At 37.8% G+C, this 14,740-nt stretch overlaps 2 protein-coding genes across 5 annotated transcripts; one reads left to right on the top strand and one right to left on the bottom strand.

Annotated features, from left to right (window-relative positions):
- The first annotated feature begins 1,195 nt into the window (after window positions 1-1,195).
- LOC116768902 (uncharacterized) lies at window positions 1,196-8,959 on the top strand. 4 transcript variants are annotated; one of them, XM_032659778.2, is made up of 3 exons: window positions 1,196-1,421; window positions 4,829-7,615; window positions 8,137-8,959. In XM_032659778.2, the coding sequence occupies exons 2-3, from the start codon at window positions 5,422-5,424 to the stop codon at window positions 8,529-8,531; spliced, it is 2,589 nt and encodes an 862-aa protein (XP_032515669.2). In that variant the 5' UTR covers window positions 1,196-1,421; window positions 4,829-5,421; the 3' UTR covers window positions 8,532-8,959. The 4 variants fall into 4 exon arrangements, with proteins under 4 accessions (XP_032515669.2, XP_032515668.2, XP_032515667.2 ...); XM_032659777.2 differs by lacking the exon at window positions 1,196-1,421 and adding an exon at window positions 1,601-1,781; XM_032659776.2 differs by lacking the exon at window positions 1,196-1,421 and adding an exon at window positions 1,851-2,002.
- Window positions 8,960-12,854: 3,895 nt separating this feature from the next.
- Window positions 12,855-13,457, bottom strand: LOC133320786 (uncharacterized). The gene has a single exon (XM_061529414.1). The coding sequence runs from the start codon at window positions 13,455-13,457 to the stop codon at window positions 12,855-12,857; it is 603 nt and encodes a 200-aa protein (XP_061385398.1).
- Window positions 13,458-14,740: the final 1,283 nt, after the last annotated feature.

Below are 14,740 nucleotides of genomic sequence, written 5' to 3'. Positions count from 1 at the left end.
GGTAGTCTTGGAGTCCGTGACGTAGCAGATAAGCTTCAAGAGAGTCGCCTGAGATGGTATGGCCACGTTGCACGCCGGCCTGAGAATTACGTCGGAAAAATTTGCCTTGATATGTCGGTCCCTGGAGCAAGACCCCCAGGACGCCCAAGAAAGCGATGGCTGGACACCGTGAAGCAGGATATGAGAGCCAATGGACTTACCACCGCGGATGCTAAAGACCGTGCAAAGTGGAGGAGTTTGAGCAGGAAGGCAGACCCTGGCTAATGCTGGGATAATTGCCAGGAAGAAGAAGAAGAAGTGTCATTATATCAACATACGTTTATGACAAACTGGCTCCGTTAAGTTTCTAGTTTAACGTTTGAAACATGTGGTAAGTATAAGTAAACTCAGAGGTGAATGATAGATTTTATTAACGGTTATACTAAACTAAATACTTTCAACAAAGATGTTTCTCTTTTCGACAGTTACTTATTCATTCAATGTCATCATTTTTTATCTCAACGAAAACGTGTAAATCTCCAGTAAAGCAGTTGAATGCCTATGAATTTAGTATTATTTTGTAGCCAACCACAGCAAATGGAAGATATTAGTAAAATAAATCGTTAAAAAAAATAATCGATATCTACATGAGAAGTTGTATGTTCGATTCACATATTATGTATGTTATGGATACGATAATTTTTGTAATAACAACTAGTGTCACGATAAAAGCGATCTGTGCGTATATCTTGATTTGTGCAGAATCCCTCCTCTGTTGTCAGTGTAGTCGATGGTCTATTAGTTTCCGTGGTTCGACGCTGTTTAACCTGAATGGTTTTGATGTATGCATATGCACTGTATACATTGTTCAAAGCCTTTCAGGAAGAGATCCCTCGGTCCCCTGGGCAATTACTTTTCAATAAAAATTTGTGAAATCCTCTCTGATCATCCTTCCCTAATAGCATGACTAAATACAGCTTTTATAACACTATTTCAATAGCTGGACCTTTTTTTAACTTTTGTTAAATGACTGGCATTTCTACAATATAACATAATTATATTATTATGATACAACCTCATATCCTTCGGCAAGACATTCATTCTGAAATCTGAATCTGTGACCTTCGAGTCTCGATAATCTGTTGTCGGTAAGTTTGACAACTGTCAACACTCAACACTAATCTTCAAATATTACCTAACCATTAACTACATGACATTGGCGAAATCTATAAGAAAACGTCACTAACCACAAAAAAAAAGAAGAAACATTAACTATTAATATTTATATTATAATTTATGTTGTTAATTGGAAGGGAGTCGTCGTATGTGGAAAGGCTTATAAAATTATCAAAACAGTAATCTAAATCGCAACCTCAATCTACTGTTTTAAGTTTATATACGAAACTATATTGAGGTTGGAGAGAAGCCGCAAAACGAGAACAGTATGTACTATTTATTGTATATCTATATATTTATATTTATAATTATAGTGCTTAAATGTTATTAATTGTATTACATTTCATGGTTATAGTATAGTCTGTCTTGTTATCATAATATAACATGTTATCCTTATAAAAGCCACATACATAAACTATACATGTGTTGATGTGACTGTTCTGGAGTCTAGACTGTAGTGTGTGTTCTGTACACAATATCCCTCAGTCACGTTTGGAATCTGACTCATTACTGGTATAAACGAACACACAAACAGTACTGTTATTAGATTTTGCTTTACAATGCTGATATTTTATTTAAGAAAGTGACTCAAAGTGTCAAGTGGATATTTATAAGTAGTTTATAATGTGAGTACACCAAGATAATACCTAATATAAATTGTGGATAACTATACTTCACAATATTTCTTATCATTTTATTTGCTTTTATTACTGGGAAATTTACTTTGAAATAAGATAATGTATTATATATATAGTCAGGCATATCTATAAAAATACATTTACTTTATTCTGAAATTCACTTACATATTGAAGTATATGTGTTGTGCAGGAAATGAAGTAGAATTGAGGTGAGAAAAATTATATAGATTGGTAATACATATTACTGTTTAGGAAATAAAATATTAATATACGACTAAGACAATAATGTGTGAGGGTTTAAGTTATGGATATTTTGAAAATCACAATTAATACAGAACTGTACCAGTTTCATGCACCCAAGATCAAAACTCATCTAGTGCTTCCGGTAATTGTCTTTGTAGTTTTGTTTTCATTGAGATATCCATTTTGCACATTCTACATACAGAATACAAATAAGTCACTTTGAGCATTTGTGTAGATGAATGAATAGATGGGGAGAAATCTAACTCTGTCTGGAGAAATGAACTGAGTATTTTGAAAAGAATGTTATAAAAAATATTTATTGAATCCAATGTCTCTAAGCTCTTGATTATTTATTAACACTTCAAGTTCCAGTTACTTATAGTAAATACAAAGTTCTGTGCATGGCTGCTTGGTTAACAGAATTACCTGATTATATGTTAAGATCACATTACATTGAAAATTCTGATAGGTAGGGATTTTACCAATACTAGTTACCATAAATATGTAAATATGTAATGAGGAACAATTATTTAGCCTTGGTTGAATCTTGTGCTTCATTTGAAATCAGTGCAGGCGATATGTTGATGTTAGTCTCAGCAGCTCACTTATACAAACTCTCAAAATAGATTTAGTGGAATACATGTTCTGAGAAAATGTTAGAGGCGTGTGTTGGTTGTGGCACGTGTGTTATGTTTCCTTTTATTATCAAAGAGGATGATTGGTTATAGAATTCAGTCTGAAGAGACGACTTGTCCTGAGGTTGAATATGTTTTTTTAGTTTTTGAAGTGTTAGGTTAGTTAATAGTTGATTTGATTGATATGATTGATGCAGTGACAATAATAGACTGAAGTAATATGATCAGTCTGCTTTTGATGTCCCTATATAACAGTGAGACTAGGGTCCAGTTGCATCATGCACAATCTCTGGGTAGAACCTGAATATAAATAGAGTTGTATATGGTGATGCAATTAATAAATAAAACATTAATGTTTTTTTTAACTGCCTTTTTATAAAGATGCATTTGCTTTTTTGAAATGACTTCAAAAAAGTAAAAGTTTACTCAATTCATATATATTTTTACTCATATATTTATATAGTTGTAGGTATATGTTTGCGGACAACTCCCTCCTTTATAAATTTTGATGACCTTATTTTTCTTGTAAAAGAATTGTTCTAAGGATGTTTGTTATCTCGCTAAAAAAATCAGAAAACGTTGATGTTATGTGAGAGAAAGAGAGGGGAACATTTGAAAATTGTGCATAATATGGAAATTGTTTAATAACACAAGCTGCTCCATGCGCTTTTACCCGCCACCTGGATTTTCAAATTATCTCCAAGCTAAAATTTCATCTGTTGTTATTGTCGACACGTCTACTACTATCATTTTTCGTCTCCAGTAATCGTCGTATTCACATTTTACACACAGCCTTGTTAAGACTAGCCACACTATACATTTTAACAAAATATTAAAAAAGGCTTTACACGGGTAACTAAAAAGTGAAAAAACTCTTTACTCTCAAAGAGTAATAGGTAATTTGCATCAGTAATTAAGAAATTAGTTTATAATTTCATGTCGGTGCTTAATAGTTGGAGTATAAACCTTTTAAGCTTACCGAATTCTTAAGTACACTCCATTACATGTAAGACATCTCAAAAATAACTACAGTAAATAATTATAGTATTGGAAAAATATAACAATATGACTGCTCACCATCAAAGCCACTATTTAGATATTATGTACCTAACTATAGTCCGCGAAGTTTAAACTGAGCTTTGTATTTGTGTGAGTGAAAGTAAAAGTAGAGTCGGACAAAAAACTTTTAGAATTGAATTTTATTATTTTTTATTTAGATACATGACATAAGTGGGAGAACTATTCTAGATTTAAAATAAAATAATCAAAGCTTGTTTAAGGCCAGGTGTCAATATTATGTGAAGAAAAATAGACTAATTTATGAATTCAAAATGTCAAAAAAATTATACCAATTCTTCCTCGATTTATATTTTCATTTCATTAATTTCTTTAAAATAATTGTTTAAATTAAACAAAATTTCTTTTACTTATTTAAAGGTTTAAGTATGCCTCGTTGACTTGTGTTAGAATCCACTTCGGGAATAAATAGAATACAAAAACTAAATATTAAGGAATAAATAACGTCACTCTGCTACCAGTACAAAGAGTGAGGTGCGGAAGGTGCCGGGCGAAGAAAAAACTGTATAAACCGGTGCAAACCCAGAAAAGCACGTGGCACGCACAAATTTGACATCACACCTACACTGTTTACACTCACACAAATGCAAATATCAGCGTAAGCCTCACGCACTATACTGTCCTATGAACTAATAGTCAACGAAAATTGAGAACTAATTACTAAAGAACATTAAATACAAGTTATAAGTGTATAGTAACCATAAATATAACAAATATCGTATAGGCATGGGTTCAAATAAAAACAAAAGAAAAGTACTAATAAGATAATGCATATAACTGTTAGTACTTAATTCTTAAATTACGCCGGTTACTTATAAATAAATAAATTGATAATACCTATCCCTAGCTTTTGTCTTACATGAAATAACTGTAAGTTTTAAAAAACGATTAGATAGTTTCTGATTATCTGATTAAAAATACTTGTTATTTTGTGAGTACATTCGTTATTTACTTTTTGGTCAACAGTTTGTAAAGTTTTTCCTTGGGAGTGTGAAAACGTTTTAGTACTATTTCCGGCGATTTTAGTTAAGATGACATATGATTACTGAATAGATTTTTGAATTAAACACTTTTTTTCAGGTGATGGCATCTGACATGATCAGACAACAGTTAAAGAATATAAGTATTTGTCTCACGGCTTTTAATAAAAACCGAAAGGAAGTTGACGGAAACAAGGTGACGGGCTGGATCATATCGGGAGAGGAGGTGTTCGCGGAGCTGTTCCGTCTCGGAGTCGCTTGTCGCTGGCAGTACGACACTTTGAAGACCCTGACGGAAACAAAAGAGATCATAGCAGGGGTCACCTCGGACAGCGACTGGCTAAAGACCTTCATCAGCGTCTACCCAGATATTAGAATTGACTTAGAGTTGACTCAGCCTGCCGGTGTCATTTGTAGAACACGATCTGGAATAGAAGTGCTTTTAAGAGGCTTCGCTAACATTGATACGAACTTTGACAGAATATTGAAAGACCTCGAAGAATATGGAGAACTCGATGAAGTAGATCGCTGTTTGAAAATTTGGAGAGATACGGGGCATCGCCCTGACTTTTTAGTCGGAGACAATAATTCTGGCGCACCTCAAAGTCATTGGTGGTGGTACTAACTCGATAGTGGAATAACTTTACTGTACATATATTTAGAGAATAATAGGAGCTATTTCTTTCATTTACAATGGAAATTAGCGCACGTGAGTGGAAAAGCAAAGCTAGAGCTAACATTACTAAATATGTACACAGAGGTGGAGAATGTAAGGGAGACGAACCGCAGCTCATTGGAGGTAGTGACTTTTTGAACACGATAGGTATCGCTATGGGTCTGCCGACCAGCGACCCTGACAAGTGGACAAAGTATGAAAGAGAAAAAGCGTCAAGAGGAGAACTCGTCTTTTACGAAGGGAAATCTCGTGAAGCGATCGATGTCGTGGCAAAACAAATAAGGTCCTACTGTGGAGGAGATGACAAAAATTTTATTACCGTTCTCCCAATTGAACTCTACTACGAAGGAAAACTATACGAATTACCACTCTTTAGAATCAAACGCTACAAGAACTCAAAGATCTTTTACATTGATAACGTCGGACGTTGTTACGGTAGTTATGATAACTGGTACAATTTTAACAAATTGCCACCCGGGGAAATGGCCTATCCTTCAAACCTACAACTGTCTTTGAACCCCAACACCAAAGAGGCGTACGTGGTGTTTTCCGACACACCGACCTCCAGACTAGACGCCAAGGCCGCTCGCGGTCTGGACACTGTGGCGGCGGTGGCCGGGCTCACGTCCTCCGCTGCGCTGCTGTTCGTGTCGGGTGGACTCGCCGCTCCTCTCGTGGCGACCTCGCTGGTCACCGCCGGGTGGGGCACCACGCGTGCGGGCTATCAGATAGCAGAGAGAGCTGCGCACGGGGAAAGCGTCAACCCCTTCACTAACTCAGAGTCACGGATGTTATGGCTGGGCGTGGCCGCCAGTCTCACCAGCTTCGGGGCAATGGGAGCCTCTATGAGACTGTCGTCTCTGGCGGCCCGCGGTCGAGAGATATCGAATGCTTTCAAGTTGGTCACTGACATCGCTAACGGGGCGAATGTCGCCATTAGCGGGTTAGCGATTTTAAACACTTCGATTTTCATGTACCAACATCGGGATGATTTAACGGCTGTAGATGTTCTGATGTACGGCGCCTCTGTAGCATTTTGGTCGAAAGGGGTGTATTCTTACAAATCGGCAAATACAATAATTAAAGAGTCTCAAAACTATGCTTTCGCTCATATCAATAAACAATTGAACCAAGATCAGGCTTCGGAAATGAACCAAGTCCGTAGTAGATTCGGAGATGATCCCGCCTTACTGAGAAAGTTTATCGCGGCCATGGAAAAGAATATTAGCGTTAGAGACTATTCGCAAATTTTAATAGACGGGATGAAATATGCCGATATAGTGTCCAGTCTCAATGACGATCAGATCCAAGCGTTCGATAGTTTCCGGAACCATCTCCGGGACGATATTAAATTAATAAGCGGGATAAGAAAAATATCTGAACATTACAACATAAATCCAGGGGAAACCATCGAAAACATTATCAATCTGTGGCAGGGGTCCGGTGGTTCGTCTCAGATAGTACCGATAGCTTCCGACACGATGCTCAAGGATGGAAATTTGATATTAGGAAGAGCTCCGCCTATTAAAATAACAGACCTGCCGCAACTCTCGCCTCCGATGATCCGCTTCCTCGGTGATCTGAGCCAGATCGACGTAGCCGGCAGCGCCCAGTGGTCGACGTCGGTGCCCATCTTGCTGACTCTCCAGAATCGCGGGTTGTTTAGGGTTTGTCCCGTCGTAAGAATCGTTTCCGGCGGTAACGCTGTCGTGTCTCTCAACAACGTCCTGAACATCAGTATCCACAAGTTGTACTCCATACCTAGTGATGACTGCGAAACGATGCTTCATTTGATTGCTAACATGTCACCAACTGTTTCCAGTAACCAAATCACCGATGAAGTCAAAACCCTGTGTATTGTGAAATATAGATTACGGTTTGAATGTCAGAGAAACGAAAGCGTCACTTCCATCACTAAAATTTTAGAGAGTCACAAAACGTTGCATAATTTGGTCAAATTAAATCTACAAAGCCACGAAAAAGATAGATTATATACATTTGCAAGCGCGATATCTCTGAACAAAGTAGACCTTTACATGGACGAGATGTTGGCCTTCGTGATTGAAATGAAACCAAAAAGCGTCAGCGAACTGGTCGCCTACAGCGAGTTCGTCATGAACACGATACAAGCCCAATGTGTCATCATTAAAATGGAGATAAGGAATGGGAAAATTGTACTTCCCAAAAATACTAAAGTCTCTGTGTGGACTCGTAAGTATCAATAGTTTCCATAATGTTTCAACCAATGATTCTTTAATTATGCTTTTTGATACTGAAACAATGTAGAGGTAATACTTTAGTTAGATTCAATCTCGACTTTAACATCGATGGTAACATCTTCATGAGCTTATATTGCTTCAAAAATGCAAAGTTAGAAAATATTAACTCGGTTGTTCTTAAGCAAGTCTAATAGATGGAACATCCGTCTCGACTTGATGATTAAACATGTAGAATGAACGATTCCCCGCCTCGGCTCGGGCGCGGCGGGCGGCGGCGGCTTACACGATACCACAACCGGAAGCGGTCCGGCGCAGGTCGCGGGTCCTTCTGCTCGTATCTATGAATTATTCATTATTCATTTTCTGATCTCAATTTGAACTCAGTATTCTTCATATTCTTTTAACATACAAAACTCTCCAAGGGACTAACATCTGTGCCGAGTGGCCGGCAGCCGACGAGATATATTTCTGTAAAGAAAATTTTTCTATTAGAGAATGAAAATCACTTTCCAGGTCAAGAAGCGGCTAGACGAGTGTTCGGTGAACGCGCACGGCTCGTCCAGAAGTATACGGAGACTTTGAAGATGGTGAGGGAGAACGACATGGTCGGTGAGACGCGGCTCGGCGAGGGCCTGAGCGACGACGACCTCATACGAGCCCTCAGGAGGAAGGAAGTGAAGTTCGCCAGCGAGCCGAGCGCGGTGTATCACAGCGAGAAACATCCCACGGACCCGCCGCACGAGTACGTCAAGAAGGCCAACGAGACCATCCGCAGCGGCAGCTGGCGGGTCACGCTCGCTCAGGACGGACAGGCGAGGCTGGTCTCCGTGGACGACGGACGCTGGACGGCCTTCCTCGTGGAGAGCGGGGGACGAGTCGTCCTCGCCACCTACATGCACAACAAGTAGCCTCGCCCGCTGCGCAGAGTTAATGATATATTTCTTGGGCCGACCCGACTTCGTCCGAGCTCTTCCGAATTTGATTTGCCTTATCCGATATTAAAATACATTTATTTTTTCTAATCTTGTATCTTTTTATACATATTCAGCATTTACTTTTGTAAACTTTATAAATAAAAATAACAAAACGACACATTTTATTGTATTTAATTACCTTTTAGAGTAAAATGTTGTTTTGTTCAATATTTTTTTGTAATACTAGTTCCCGTCCCAGCTTCGTCCGGGCTGTGATAAGTTATTTTTTTATTCCAACTTCTATTTTTGATTTCTCTTACATCGCACTACTTATTAATCTTAAGTGAATGACATATCTTTTCTTTTCTTTTAACGAATCTAATTAAATTTGCCAAGTTTGTCAATATATTTCTTTTTTAGTATTTTTGTTGTTATTTTGTGTGTGTTTTTATTCCTTGTACTGTTTTGTTTCATTTAATCATTGATTTACATTTTTATTTTAAACTTTTGTTTAATACTTTTTACTTTTTCTTATATTTTACAAAACTAATATCTTAAAGCTTCTCTGTACACTCTTCTCGGTCGGCAGAGTATTAGTAACTAGTGAGTGGTAACGAAACATTGAGTTCCAGGATATTCTGCTGGAGGAAGGCAACGTATAATTGCAAATGAGTGAAGCACTCTTTCCACTTTCAACTTTCTGTGAAGTTTTCGATGTCGGGACGGATCGTGTCCACAGTAATTTCTCGACTGTTAACAGTTCAGTCAATTTAATGTATTACAAGACTCGGAGGCTGCTTGCAACTTTGGATGGTAAATTTCCATCTCCAAGATGAAGTTGTTTTTTGTATCTACTTCCGTTATGGTTTCTCATTGTGTTCTCGTATTTGTACGTAAATGAAGAGTTTCAATTGATTGCTATAAACGTGTGACTTGAGACATGCATCGCTCCAAATGACTTGTGGCATGCTTTTGTAATGTGTGCACGTTTACCTTTTGTTATAATCGGTAGTGTTTGGCGAAAGTCTCCAGCTACTACACAATGGTTACATCCCCGATCAAACTGCCAACGCTGGGTAGTTATATATATCTGATTTAGTAACTAAGGTTTTGGCTTTCAACCAAAATTTACTCGGTAAACGTTGTCTACAAAAGGATAGAGGTGGTGTATTTAAATCCGTTTCCATTTCGTGAATCGGCGTATTACTGCATATTGAACCCGATCTTTTTTCTTTTTTTTTTAATCGTCTGGTTTGGCTTCGTTCGTGAAAAATCTCCAAATCTTGCACAATCAATGAGTCAAAGCTTATCAAGGCCTTTTAGCACTTGACAAACACAAAGATTCATATATATATTGGTATAGAAAATAGCGAAATCATGGGCATATTGTCGAACATTATTATTGTGAGTACTCACTAAAAAGGCGTGTCATAAGATGCTCAGTTACTGTATTGTTATTGTGCTTGTCGTCGGCTAGTACTTCGGCAGACGTAATTATTTGATAATAAGTGCGTTTTTGTTCAATACCCATAAATATTTGCAAACCACACTGCCTCTAAATTCAAGAGTCACCTTCCACTTACATTTTTAGGATATAGTGGAGGACGTCAGGGAGATGGTTAACGATATGAGCTCTCCATTGATTGAAACTTTATAGGTGAACCCTCATTTAGTTCAACAAAGTTGCTTTAGTTAACAAAATCAAGAATATGAGATCCTCTATAATCCGTTTTTATTTGACCGTAATTTAATATGGCCACGGAAATCTCCGAGGATAAATAAGGGTTTTGGGTCTAGCGTTACAGAGAATACTTTGACCCAATCACTTTAAACGGTTCTATTGTCAGATGGGCTACACACACTTGTTTTTTATGATGTTACAGTTCTTAATCTTCATAAGTTATATATTTATTTCAGAATTTATGTATTATTCTGAATTTTCCGTAATAAAAATAAATGTTGGGGCCGGTAATTGGCTAAAAGCGCCTGCCAAAAACACGTGAGCAATAACGCGAGGATTCTGGACGCGGTGAAGAAATGGTCAGTGCGTAACGAAGTACTGAACGTGCAACATCTAAATTTGTAATCCATATAAATAAACAAAATTGAGTAGTTAAAAAAAATATACATAAATTATGTACCGACCATCCAGGTTGAAAAGCATTTAAGATCTTTAACATTCATGTCTGTCCGGGATTCTGACTTATTAGTTTTGAATACTACCGTTTTAATCTTGTTGAGTAAAATTTTCAAGTAGCAAAGTATTTTTATGACGTATATTTATCATATAACCCACCCCGTGCAAGCCAGGTGTGACTCCTTTATGACAAGGTACAAAGTCTTCGTGTTCGTCTATTTTGTTACCCATTCGTCTAATTTCAGAGAGTCCTATTATGTCATATTTGATGTTTTTCAGAGCTTCGTGTAGTTCAATCAGGCGTTCGTGAGAAGACAGAGTATCGACATTATATGTCATGACTGATAAAATTTGTTTTTTAATTAGGTTTAGGTTATAAAACTTTTTGATTCCTTTGGAGGGTTTTGGTCATGATCCCCCACGGTGACCAACCGGCTTGGGAGAAGTTTTTTTTTTCTTGTTTTTCTAATTTTCTTTTGTTGTCTGTGGCAGAGGCTCGTTGCTATATAGTTTTGTTCTTATTGTCTTGCTGCGCTGGTGTTTTTTTTTATGTGGGCCTTTCGTGGTCAATAAGTTCAAAATTCCGGGTTTCAGGACTCCATCTGACAAACTAGATGTTCTTCTGATTGATGTCTGGGTTTTTCATTTTTTAATTTTTTTTATTCCTCTTATTGGCCTGTGATTCCTTTTCGATGTTGATAGTCTAATTATTTTCTGGAGATGTTGAAAGCATTTTTTTATTGCTACTCATTGGTTCTTCCTTTTTTTCCAGTATAACTAGTTTGTCGTGTTTAATAATAGCTAGGTTTCCTTTTTCATTTCAATCCGAACCTGTTCTTGAAGTCCTTTTTTTTTACGATCTCTTTTTCCGCACAAAGTATTGTATTGGTAGGTAGGTAGGTAGGTTTTTTTAAAATCTAAATATATTGGCTACGGGTTAAATAAATTTGTATACACATGGGGTAAATAAAACAAACACGGTGATAGTAAAACAATAAAGACCCATGAAAATAAAAATGTTGATTAAAATGTGGTGCATGGTGTCAATAGTTATAAATATTTTATTGACAGATATGAGTAGATTTCGATACTATCTTAAAAAGCACCCCACGCTTTTTTTTTAGTTTTTTTAAACTAGTATTTATTTTCTACTTTTTAATTTGGTTTATTTATAATAGCTTGTATTTTTAATTTTAATTAAGTTTCTTACCTTATCGACTATATATATGAAAATTATATAAATTAACAAAAATCATATTTTGCAAATTGAAAAATGGAATAGTTTTATCAAATTAGTGTATTGTCATCGGTCCTCGATAAATCTACAAAGTTTGAACGAAATCTGGCCGTTTAAAGTGGGTCAAAATCGCGCCCAAAATAGTCGGTTACAAACAAACATACAAACATACATGTGAAGCTAATAAAAAGCTAATAATAATAATAAAAGAGATGGGAAAGTTAAAACAATTTGATAAATCTTAGTGCTAATTATAAGATAACATAACATAACATTTAAAATGATATATGCGTTTGTTAAAAGTATACATGTATAACAAAAGGATACAAAGAAAGATTATTTACAGTAATTGGTTATAGCTGCTGGTGCACGTCCAGTGACAGCCAAAGTATAAAGATTTGCATGTTACTAATTAGTTTTATACATAACTAGCTTTTGCCCGCGACTTCGTTCGCGTGGACTTCAGGTTCGTCCCGTCTAGTCTAGTAATAAGTAAGAAATACGGTAACTAAGCACTGCAGAGCCCTAATCATAGGCCTATAGGTAGCTACTGCAGTATGCTCCTATAAACTACATTTAACGATCTTTTTCCTTCAGCATAAACATGCAGATTCTTCGCTTTGGAAACACGTGAGCAAGCCACATAGAGCTGACCGTGAGAAAAACATGGCGTGCCCAAATGTAGGCCTGCTACCTTCAAGGTTTGACCCTGCGATTTGTTGATCGTCATTGAAAATGCGACTTTTAATGGGAACTGCAGGCGTTTAAAATTGAATGGCAAGTTGTTGGGTATGATTGGGATGCGCGGTATAAGAACATTGTCTCCCTTGGCTTCTCCAGTTAAAATTGTAGCCTTCACTATATGCCTTCCTAATTTGGTAACTCGCAACCGAGTACCGTTGCATAATCTTGGCGGTACACCTACCTTTAATTCCAACTTGTGTTATGGCACCCCGGACAACTCTAAAGAGTTTAGGAACTCTACGGGATAACTTGTAGTGTCATCGGATGACATAACTGTGTCAATGGAATTATACACTGATGTTTCGCTGTTTATTTCGGCCAAGATTTTTTTATTTATTTTCGCAACAATCTCATTTTTTGGTGCCAATATGGTTCTTTCACACAACCAATTTTCGTCAAGAATATTTTGTTGCAGATTCGGAAAAACTTGTTCAATAAGTTCGTTTTCTGTCTCCACAGCATGACAAAATTGCTGTGTGAAAAGAACCATACCTTCTTGGTCGGTGTTTAGGTGGCCTTCACCAATTTCTAGCAGTTTTTGAGCATATGCTCCTGATTCGACATCGCTGAATAACTGGACTCGCATGTTAGTGGTAAGATAAAGCTCTTCAACTTTAGACCACAGATATGAGGCTTTTAGACATGCGTTAATTTCATCTGCTGCAGTGCCTCTCTCGATAACAGGTAAAGTCTGTCTAAAATCCCCTGCCAATAACACTACCACACCACCCATCAACTTTCGATTGCTGTGAATATCTTGTAGACAGCGATCAAGCGCCTCAATGGCGCGTTTGTGTGACATAGTGCACTCGTCCACACGATCAGCATACATTGTTGCAAGAGGGCGCCACGGGCACTGCTCTTACTGATGTTGCACGTTGGGGTTTCTTCGCTCGCCAGATTAAGAGGTAATTTAAAAACCGAATGTGCGTTCGTCCACCGCTCAGCAATGTTGCAGCGATCCCAGAGGAAGCCACCGCTAATGCAACTTTACGGTCCTTACGAATTTTTGCTAGAAGCAAATTAAGCAAAAATGTTTTACCTGTACCGCCCGGGGCGTCAAGAAAGAAAAGGCCGCCTTTGTCAAGCTCAACTCGTTGTAATATTTTGTTATAAATGTTTTTTTGTTCGGGTAGCAGGCGTGGTTCAGTTTCGCTGACCTGAGCGTCTAATAAAGCAATATCGTAGCTTAGCTCTTTGATCAAATCGGTCGACAACTCTCCTCGACGCTCTGGTGTAGGCATACCGAAGTCAGACAATTTCTTACCGGAAATCGTTATTATTTTGTCCTCTATATGTCTCAGTGCTTCATTGAAACATAGATCATTGTTGACTTGATCCATCCTTTCAAATCTATGCAAGATATCCTCCGATAATGCAGATTTATACTTATCCCATAGTTGAAGAGGATTGGATAAACCGCAAGTGCATATCAATATTGCAAATAGTTCTCTTACTTGCGAAGGAGAGCGACACAGCACTGCCTCTTCCATTGTAGCATCCCAGTGGTTGTCTTCTTCCAACAACCCCAACTTCTCACACGCTTGTCGAAAAGTTTCAAGTTCTTGGCCGTCAACTGTTTTTAGATCCAAAAAGCTAGTGGGGCCCTGTACTACATTCAGCAGCATTCGCAAACAGTAACATTCGAAGTTACTAACATGCACTGTGTAAATGCGACCAAGAGCATCTCCTGCCTTCACACCTGGCCAGCCGTCGACAGGTGTGCCTTGTAAACGACGTTTCCATTCTTTCGACGACACGTTCCATGTATAGTAGCGGGGTACGTCAACATAAAGTAATGTTTTTGCAAATGCGTCATTTTGGCAAAGCAGGAAAAATGCAGTTAGTGTCGTCTTAGGTGGTGCGGCCATTCTCTCTCTAAAATTGTTTTCAGTGAAGTAAATCCGCTGACCATTAGGCAGAAGAGCTTCGGAATGGTCTTCTTGAAGTCGATCGTCGCTGCGACCGCCTGATGTGAATGCGGGTACTGATCGAGGGAGTGATTACTAACTTGATCAGTGCTTATACTCCTCAGGCGGGTCCGAAAAAGAGTCATTCTGAGAGCAATTTGAAGAGGTTCTACGT

The sequence above is a fragment of the Danaus plexippus genome, chromosome 5, assembly GCF_018135715.1.
Source record: "Danaus plexippus chromosome 5, MEX_DaPlex, whole genome shotgun sequence".
Taxonomy (NCBI): Eukaryota; Metazoa; Arthropoda; class Insecta; order Lepidoptera; family Nymphalidae; genus Danaus; species Danaus plexippus.
The sequence above is the reverse complement of the archived record's forward strand: the minus strand, read 5'-3'. Positions and strand labels throughout refer to the sequence as shown.

Bases quoted from the DNA above. Each gene is read 5' to 3' on its own strand.
- LOC116768902 (XM_032659778.2), top strand. From the start codon at position 5,422: ATGGAAATTAGCGCACGTGAGTGGAAAAGCAAAGCTAGAGCTAACATT. The intron at 7,616-8,136 runs GTAAGTATCAAT...ATCACTTTCCAG, and splicing joins TAAAGTCTCTGTGTGGACTC to GTCAAGAAGCGGCTAGACGA.
- LOC133320786 (XM_061529414.1), bottom strand. From the start codon at position 13,457: ATGTCACACAAACGCGCCATTGAGGCGCTTGATCGCTGTCTACAAGAT.